Source organism: Pseudorca crassidens, chromosome 1, assembly GCF_039906515.1.
Source record: "Pseudorca crassidens isolate mPseCra1 chromosome 1, mPseCra1.hap1, whole genome shotgun sequence".
Lineage (NCBI taxonomy): Eukaryota > Metazoa > Chordata > Mammalia > Artiodactyla > Delphinidae > Pseudorca > Pseudorca crassidens.
The window spans coordinates 112,406,540-112,416,272 of record NC_090296.1 but is presented as its reverse complement, the minus strand read 5'-3'; the positions used below and the strand labels follow the sequence as shown (position 1 = coordinate 112,416,272).

The 9,733-nt window shown below is 47.6% G+C and overlaps 1 protein-coding gene across 2 annotated transcripts in view; it reads right to left on the bottom strand.

Moving 5' to 3' along the window:
* Nucleotides 1–117: 117 nt before the first annotated feature.
* Nucleotides 118–9,733, bottom strand: part of SNX1 (sorting nexin 1) — a 35,959-nt gene continuing 26,343 nt past the window's right edge. The window contains exons 8-15 of one of the 2 annotated variants that reach the window (XM_067749932.1): nucleotides 9,504–9,579; nucleotides 6,518–6,631; nucleotides 6,212–6,305; nucleotides 4,951–5,156; nucleotides 2,386–2,529; nucleotides 1,724–1,804; nucleotides 1,197–1,285; nucleotides 118–557 (exon numbers count right to left, since the gene is read on the bottom strand). In XM_067749932.1, the coding sequence (XP_067606033.1) occupies nucleotides 1,235–1,285; nucleotides 1,724–1,804; nucleotides 2,386–2,529; nucleotides 4,951–5,156; nucleotides 6,212–6,305; nucleotides 6,518–6,631; nucleotides 9,504–9,579 (766 nt within the window). In that variant the 3' untranslated portion in view covers nucleotides 118–557; nucleotides 1,197–1,234. The remainder of the gene's footprint in view (nucleotides 558–1,196; nucleotides 1,286–1,723; nucleotides 1,805–2,385; nucleotides 2,530–4,950; nucleotides 5,157–6,211; nucleotides 6,306–6,517; nucleotides 6,632–9,503; nucleotides 9,580–9,733) is intronic. The other variant, XM_067749925.1, reaches the window with a different exon arrangement.

Below are 9,733 nucleotides of genomic sequence, written 5' to 3'. Positions count from 1 at the left end.
GAGGAAGTAACTATACCTGGCTATACCTGGGCATTTCTTGGTTAGGAGTATTCCAGACCTGCTTCCCAACTGCTCCCCAGCCTAAAGCAAAAAGCACCACCATTCTGAGTCATGTGACCCGATTTTAAAGTATTTTATTACATAATCTTTTCATGGCACCATCAGGAGTAACAGAAAATGTTATTCCCAGTTCCTAACCACATCCTGAAAAATATACATTTGTATTTATATATTTATATCAATACTCCACCCCTATCCCATAATTCCACCATCTAGTATAGGTTTTTTGCTTAAAGCAAGAAACTATTCTCTCAGGTAAGAAAATATATATGGAAGCTAAATGTAGGACTGGTTAGAGTGACTGGGGACAGCTTGGCCATGGGGGCAGGGAGGAAGGGGTGAAGTCCAGGCTAGGCAGGATGCATCACTGGGGTCCAGCAGAGGTGGAGGAGGACAGTGTATAAAAAGGCAGCGTCAGGCAGGTGGACTCTGGTGTCCTTGGTCCATTAGGAGATGGCCTTTGCCTCAGGAAGGAAGGCTTCCCAGTACTTTGCCAGCTGCAAAGAAGTGGGGTCAGTAAGCAAGTGTCCCCATTTAGTGGCAGAGCCTGAGCCTGGAAGGGGAACAGGCACAGTGCCAGGGCACTCTCCCAAGTGCCTCAGCCACCCACAGGGAGGCCTGGGCTAAGGCCAAGCTGAGGAAATGGCTTCGCTGACAGTGGACCTTGGGACAGATTGGCCAGCCAGCCACACTGCCCTTACCTCTCTAGACTGAGGGAAGCATCAAGTGCAAGGGCAATATCTGAAGACAGTTCTGGTTCTACCCTGGAGGAAGTACCCCCATGGGGGCCACAGCTTGGCTCAGCTCAGTCAGCTCCTCACAGGCAGCCACTGTTTCACATACTGATTGGGGCCTCAGCCTCAAGAGGGTTAGGTGGTATCACGGGGTTATAAGGAGAGGAGAGCTGGGGTTTGTTCTTAAGAACTAACTCATTATAGGATTAGGGCAATCCTGCTTAGGAAGAGACCCTACTGGATGCGCCACGTTAGAGAACCAGGACCTACTTTCAAGTATTGATTAAGCAGGGCCCAGCCCCTCTGAAGCAGGGCCAGATCATCCTGTCACCAAAGCCATAAGTAGGCAGCTGGCCTTCAGAGCAAGCAAGAGAGGATGAAAGCCATGCATAAGTTACATACCTGCTGCTGTGAATACAGGAGTGTCTCAAGGTACTTGATCACGTGGTTTTTGAAGTCCTTGGATTTCTCTTTCTAAAGGAGACAGGATTCTACACTGACCATCCAGACAGTTGCTCCTTCCCCTCTTGATAGGGTGCTGATGTTTTTTGCTGACCAAGGCTGAGCACAGCCTCATAAAGTAGAGGCAGCAGCTGGATTGGCTATAATTTCCAGCCAAATAGCCTCTTGCAAGGTTTTCTTGAATGGTGGCAGGGTGGGGAAGGGGAGTAGAAGGTTTATGACAGCTGCAAGCTTTGTTTTGTGCTCTGGTCCAGCAACAAGTGTAGGACAGCCACTTTGCCTCAGGAACAAACACACGAACATGAACACACACACACACACACACAGGCGGCCACGCCTGTTCACAACAGCTACCAAGTCACTGGCACCGCCATCTGTCTCCCTACTCAATAGAGACTTGGACAAAACCAACAATGTTACTAAACCAGGCACTGCACACTTGTGAGAAGTAGGATCTTCTATCTCACCTCAAACCGTATCACTTCTTTTCGGACCACAGTTGAAATCCTTTCAAAGTCCCTTTCATACTGAGTCACCCGAGACTCCCACTGGGAAGAAAAGGAAAGAAAGGATCACTTAATATATTATGGTATTAAGTCTTTACCTTTGAATAGAAATTCTGTATCTGAGACCTCAATTGGCATTTGTCTGTCCCTCTGGGTAAGACTAGATATGGAGATTCAGCCAGAGTCCAGTAGAAGGCCATCTTTCAGGCTGGCTGGGAAAGAGATGCCGCGTGCCTCAGGCCAAGCCTGGTTCCTAAGAAAGCTCTGGTACCCCAGAGGCTCTGGTTTAGGTATTCGCCAGCAAAGCTGGGAGCCCCACAGAAATGAATTTAGTTCTCACCGAGGGGGCACATCTGAATCATCTTGGAGCTTTTCAAAGACCCAGCCAGGACTGCTCCTGCAGAGATTCTAATTTGGCAAGTTTGAGTGGAACAGGAAAGGAGAAGGAGGGCCAGGTCTCATGGCAAGCCTGGATCATTCTCAGAGGCTTCCCCAGCAGCTGTCCTTTAGACTCAATCAGTTCTCTTGCCTGCTGTGGGGTTCTAAGCATCTGGGTGGGAGGGGACCCAGGCTCATTCAGGAGCCGGCAGAACACCCCTGCTGGGCTGCCTCGGGGGCCTCACCTCTACAATCTCATCCTTGGCCTGTTGCAGCTTGTCAGGCTTGTTGGCCCACAGCAGCCGAGCCTCAGCCTCCCGCTTCTTCTGCAGTGTGGCCTGAGCATCCTGCCAGCGCTGCCACATCTTCATGCGCTGGTCAAAGGCGGCCTGTGAAGGTGGAGGTTGGGGAAGAGCACAACCAGCCCTTCAGGAGCTCTGCTGGCTCTGCCTTGGGGGGCTCTCCCAGCAGCTGTGCTAGGGAAGGACCGAGCAAGAGCGGGTTCTGCAGCCACGTGTTAGTGCCCAGCTGGAAGTTTAACATCCAAAAGCACAAGCTTGGGTAAGACTCCTCTCCAAGGATCCAGTGGGCCAGCGCCATGCTGCTTCATGCTACTCCCAAGGCTGGAGGGCTGGGAGCACAGTAGGTGGCCTGATGCTGGTGCCCAGTCCTATGGCTTTGGAACTGCCTCTCTCAGATCAGTCAGTTCACGAGTCTACACACTTTCCCTAAGTGTCTGCCATGTGCCAGGAGCTAAGAATACAATGGGGAATGAAACACATGGGCCTGCTTTCATGGAGCTTGTAATCTAACAGGAAAGGCTGACACTGTACTACTAATTGCCAATAAGTAATTATAAGTATGCAGAGTACAGAGAAAACAAGCACAGTACTGTAATAAAACTGGGGATCTAGCTTAGCCTGGGAGATACATCAGGGAAGGCCAACCTAAGGAAGCAAACTTTAAACTGATACCCGAACAATATACAGGGTGAGCTTAACAGATCTTTAAATAAACACTTAAACCTACCACAGGGACACACTGCTTTCATCTCATCCATACATTCAACTGTTCTAGGCTATCAAGGCCCCCAAGAAGCTCTCCAAAGTCCACCTGCTGGTTTTCCATGTTTCTAGCTCCTTGACCACAATCAGCGTTTCCAGAGGATAGCTGTTTGGCCTAACAAAACCATCCTGCACCACCACTGGCTTTGTAGGCTTCAAGAGGCCTGGATGAAAGACCTGCGTCTGGGGCAGCCTCCCAGCCCTGCTCCTCCTGCTCCCCTTCCCTACAAGAGATCCCTGGATGTTTTCTAGGCCTCCTTAGTGCAGGCCTTTGCCGAGACTTGAGCCTTAGGGAGTGAAATGACACCAAAGTTACCTTCCCCCGCATTGTCACTGCTGCTCACCTCAATTTCTAAACAGCTGAATGTCAAAGGATTAGGTAAAGGGTGACCTCAAATCCAACCTAACCCCCCGGGCTAACTGTGGTACAGCTGCAGGTTCAGCAGAAAAGAAACATCTGTTCATCTCTCCAACCCCACAGCTAGCTCATGATTACGAGGAGGGCAGGTGAGGGATCTCTGAAAAAAGACCAGCTTGCAGTTCTGTGCTCTAAGGCGAGCTGCCCCAGCTAGGCCTCCCTCACCCCTGTCCATACTGGCTCACCTGGCTTGAAGGTCATATCCAAGTGCCGAGTTCTCCAGAGACCCCAAACAATACTTCTCTCTGAAAGCTTCCCCAGAGAGAACCCTTCCCTGGGACGGCTCTCCAGTCTAAGTAGTCTGACCAGTTCCAAAAACTCCCAAGCAGGTTATTTTTTCAGCCTCTTATCACTCTGGAGTTAGCAGCAAAGCAAACAGCAAGGGGAGAGGACAATGAGCAACCTCACAGGCTATATTAAGCACCTCTACCACGGAGGAAATGAGAGTCCTGGGTGCAGCTTGGCTCTTGACAATACAGGAGCTCTCTGGCAAGGGCGAGGTTGGGGACGGGGAGTGGAGGTGGCTCTGCTCCAACTCAGAGGCTCATACATTCTGGTCCCAACCTGGGTCGGGCAGACTCAGGCCCTTTTAGGGCAGGCGCCAGGCTCCCTCTTGGCTCTTTCCTCTGTCTCAGGGAGGCCATGTGAGAGCTAATATCACTGCCCGGTGAAGCTTCCTTGGCCACTCTGAAAGGTCAGGGGAAACCAGAGTGCCCTGGTCACCAGAAGAGAAGGTGAGGTGCTCGACCTGAGGGGCAGGCTGCAGTGTTTCTACCGGTGCGGTCAGCAAAGCTCACAGAGGGCTCTGGTGACAAGCTCTCTTGGCCCCCTGGCCACACTCCTCCATGCAGCCAGTGCCAAGCCAGTTCTGTTTAGTTACCTGACTGCCCACATTGGAGGGACAAGTGGAAGCCAGCAAGAGCTCTTGCCAGGGCAAAGCCGCCGCTTACTGTTAAGGAGGCAAACACCAAAGGACTGAGGAAGTCATTGCTCCAGGGGGACAAGACCGCAGGTCTGTAATAAACCTTGCTTGAAGAAAGGAGCATAGAGGATACTGTCCAGCTTCAACAATAAGGAGGGCCCTACTTGGAAATTCAAGAGTGGTCTTTTCTCCAAATTCATTTAAAAAACTGGCTGTGGGCCTCAACGTGACTCAGTGATAACTAAAAGTTTAATGGACTTTTGGTTTACGAGACACCTTCTCTTTTGAGAGCAGAAAAAATTATTTCGAGCTATAATGGATGAAACCATCTTGGGAACGGGAAGAGCAAAGGAAAAGACAAATTAAATCAAGTGGAGGAGAAAGAGGAAAGGAATGAGACGCTTACACGGACTATGGCCAGGAGGCGAATATAGTCACTCAGGAGCTCAGCAAGGAGGAAGAAGTCATTGTTGGCCTGTTCCTGGTGGAGCTGCTCGATCTTTTCTTCCACCTCAGCCAGCTGGGAGAGTGCCCGTGACAATGCTGTGTTGTCCTCAGAGCTCCCGAGCATGGCGAGACTCTTTGCAAACTGGGATGTGTTCAGCGCTAGCTCTGGAAGGAGGAAGATAGCAGAGGCCTCTGATCTCCCAAGGAAAAGGGACAAGTCGGCTGGCATTGCAATGGGTGCCTTAGCAATGCTGGCCCCCGCGTGTCTGGCAACTGTGGGCTCTGTAACCTAGTCACTTACACCACAGCTAACTGTATTCAGAAAGTGAGGGCAATGCAGCTCGGTCACTTGAGCAGGGAGAGGTAACTGCTGATCTTAGTTTCCCTAGGTTAGGCTTACTTGGAAGAAGCAGCTCCAATATTCCTGGAGAACCAGGGGCCAGTTAATAAAAACAGGCCAATGGCATGATTCTGATTTTTACATTAGAGCTTGTGGTAAGCAGCCTTCTGCAAGAGTGAGTGTATGCACACTGCATAGTTTTGCATGCGGCAGAGCAGGACAACTTTGTTGTATTTTAAGCTTTGGTGCACTCTCCCCGCCCCCCCTCCCCATCTCTTTAAAAACGTAAAAACCATTCCCAACCCAGAGCAATAGGCCCATGGCCAGATACAGCCCATGGGCTGGGTCATATTTTGCCAACCCTTACATTGCCCTCATTCTAATGGTTTTCTGCCTGTTTAGAGTTCTGATTATCAGCATGTTTAAGGCAGAAAAGGAAAGCATTCAAACTTGGCAAATTTCACTAGCTCTTAAGTAAATCTCACCAAAGAAAGGTGAAGAAGGGTTAAGAGACATATATGGTTTCCCGCATTTACATATTGCTCATTGGACCATGTAGCTAAGGCATGTAACATCATTTTGGATATAAGCCACCAACTCAAATGCCACCAACAGAAGCCTACATCCCAGGTCAAGCTGTAACTGGGATGGCTTCCCTGTACCTCTCCCAGGTAAAGAGTACAATGTCCTCAGTGGTGGAGTCATGTTTCTTGCCAGGAGATGCAGGGCATATCTTTTCGATAAGAACATCAAGGACCAGGTGGGCTGAGAATTTCAACTTGAATGGCTGAGAGGCTTGGGAACAGCATACCCTCCCATCTCCAGCTCACTGGAGACATCAGTTTCCCCCAGTTCCAAGTGCATTTTGGAGGTTTGTTACCTTTCCTGTGGTTGACTAGAGTTTCTACAACGGCATGCAGTTTCCGTAAGCGCTGTTCCTCACACTCTACCTCCTGGAGCTTCTCCTCAAACCACTGAAACACACAGGCCCAGAGCTTTAAAGGAGGCTACTCATACAGGTGTAGAGCAGTCTTTCCTTAGCAGTTTTTTTGTTTGTTTGTTTTTTAAAGGGACTGAATTATCATAAAAAGAAAGTCTCTAATCTCAGAAATTTCAGGACTCCTCAAGGCTTCTGACCCATAAGCCTGAGGGGGTAGGGAAAGCTGAGAGGCACAGGGCTACTCACAATGTCTGATTCATTCATCTTGATGGTCATTTTGCTGACTGCATCTGTGGCTTTGTTGAACATCTTGAGGAGACCAGCACCACTGAATGTCTGGGTACCCACGGCGCGTGGCAGCTACAAGACCAAGAAGGCAGGGTGGCAAGTTATCTGCTGCTCCTATTTTAGGTTCAGAAGAATTAGTATCCATCAGATGGCATGCCCAAAACTTGCCAAACAAATTATTTGAACTGTAGCTTGTTATTTTCAAAGGCAGTTAGACAAATCCATAACTAGCATGTAAAGAGAAAAAAAAAAATCAAAGGACCACATTAAATAGAATCAGCAAAATTTTCAGCTTCTGATATTGTGTGCAGAAAGAAAGCAGAGTGTGTTACGTGGCCAGGTGACCTCACGTTGAGATAGTCTGTCCACCTAGGCATGAACTTCTTAAACACCAAACACGCTTTTGTTAAAAGTCAGAAGTTCTTTTGGATGCATACTCTGCACACAGCTAGACTTAAAATCTTGAGACACTTTGAAGTCGTGCTGCAATTCCATTTGGATTTTCCTCAGTGAACAAAGGTCCAAGGACAAGAACATAATTTATTCAGATTGAGGCTACTTTTAGGGACAATCTAGTTAAGTCAAGCATTCCGAATACTTAGAAACAATTTGACTGGTTCAGTCTTCCCACTCCTTTCCGAAGGCATGAAAGGGATGCTGAAGAATCCATAGTGTATATAGTATACCACGCTGAACAATTAGATTTTAGTGCCCAGGACTCTTGAGGCACTGGTTCTCAACTCAGGGCCATTTTGCCCGCTAGGGGACATTTGGCCATGTCTGGGGATAATTTTGCTTATTAAAACTGGAGGCAGGGGGGACTTCCCTGGCAGCGCAGTGGTTAAGAATCCACCTGCCAATGCAGGGGACACAGGTTCGATTCCTGGTCCGGGAAGATCCCAGATGCCGTGGAGCAACTGGGCCTGTGCACCACAACTACTGAGCCTGCGCTCTAGAGCCCGCGCACCACAACTACTGAGCCCGCGTGCCTAGAGCCTGTGCTCTGCAACAAGAGAAGCCACCGCAATGAGAAGTCCAGGCACCACAACGAAGAGTAGTCCCCGCTCGCTGCAACTGGAAAAAGCCAGCATGCAACAATGAAGACCCAACGCAGCCAAAAATAAATAAATAAATAAATTTATAAAAAAATAATAATAAAACTGGGGACAGGGAGGTGGGGGAGGGTACTGGCATCTAGTGGATGAGGCCAGGGATGCTGCTAACCCTACAAAGCACAGGACAGCCTCCACAACAAAGGATGATCCAGTCCAAATGTCAGCAGTGCCACTGGAGAGAAACCCTGCTCTAGGGGTACCAAGCAGGGCGTGAAAATGAAAAGTGGATTTAGGGATCCCAGAGGAGAAAAAAGATTTAGAGCATTAGACAGAGAATTTTTAATTTAAAAAGTTCATTTTGGGGGCTTCCCTGCTGGTGCAGTGGTTGAGAGTCCGCCTGCCGATGCAGGGGGCGTGGGTTCATGCCCCGGTCCGGGAGGGTCCCACGTGCCGCGGATTGGCTGGGCCCATGAGCCGTGGCCGCTGAGCCTGCGCATCCGGAGCCTGTGCTCCGCAGGGGGAGAGACCACAGCGGCGAGAGGCCCGCGTACCGCAAAAAAAAAAAAAGAGTCCATTTTGGGGGGGAAAATAACCCATATACTTAGTACCATTTTCTTAATCAGAGTAATACATAGGATATGCAAATTAAAGAAAAATGTAAAAATAAAAACAAAATGAAAAAAATAAATACAATAATCCTACCCTGTCACTTATTTTCTTCTACTTTTCTTTCCTATGAGATATAACATTGTTTTATTCCAGTGTTTCTTTTGATCCTTAATGACTAACATAACATATTTCTTCAGCTGTATTTATATATTGTTTCATGTTTCACTTTTTATAATTCTTTTTTTAAACTGAAGTATAGTTGATTTACAGTATTGTGTTAGTTTCAGGTGTACAGCAAAGTGATTCAGTTATATTTTTTTTCAGATTCTTTTCCATGATAGGTTATTACAAGATACTGAATATAGTTCCCTGTGTTATACAGTAAATCCTTGTTGTTTATATATTTTATATATAGTAGTGCATATCTGTTAATCTCATACACGTAATTTATCCCTCTCCCTCATAATTCTTTAAATGTATGCTTCCAATGAATTTCTGTATATTCTCTGTTTATGATGAGAATTAAGTATTTCTTGTATCGATATATTTCACCTAATTCTCCAATTATTAGCAACTGAGCTGTCTCTAGTTTTTCACAATCATGAATAGCCTGCGCATAGCCTGTTAAAAAAGACTGTCCACTTGAATCAACACTTTTGCTATATGCTGGCAGTTCTGTGCTCTGTGGTAACTGGTTTTGAACTAAAAACCCCTCAGCTCCTGGCACAAAATAAGCATTCAATTTGAGCCAAGTAGTAACCTATGAAAGACATTCCAAGGACTTGCCCAACAGATCACTGTGTTGATCTAATAAGACAAAGACAAAACTAGGTTGCAGTTTGACCTCTACAACCAGTTACTTTTATTTATTTATTTATTTATTTATTTGTGGTACGCAGGCCTCTCACTGTTGTGGCCTCTTCCATTGCAGAGCACAGGCTCCGGACGCGCAGGCTCAGCGGCCATGGCTCACGGGCCCAGCCGCTCCGCGGCACGTGAGATCTTCCCGGATCGGGGCACGAACCCGTGTCCCCTGCATCTGCAGGCGGACTCTCAACCACTGCGCCACCAGGGAAACCCTACAACCAGTTACTTTTGACTGCAGGCAGAGCTTCTTTTATTTCAGAGGCTGAAGAATACTTGTCACTTTTGGGTGCTTACGAACTAGGATGTAGTCTGAGACTAGGCTATACACGGGTGCTCAAATATTTGTTGAATGAACTAGTTTCATTTCACAGGGGCAGATATGAATTGTGAAATTCAGTTTGTACAATACTAACCTCTTCTTTTTCCAAGAACTCCCTGACATCAGGGTCCTGTAACATGGTAGGATGATTCACAATCCTCTGAAGGTACCTACAGGGTAAGGAGTTATCTGGTTAGCTGACCTGGCCTCACAAGGTTTGGAGTATCATACAGTGCTGGCAGGGGTACAATGTCTCTCATTACTTTAAAATGTCCTCAGATAAGGCACTTAAGTACAAGCACATTCAAGTTCATATTCTTCACA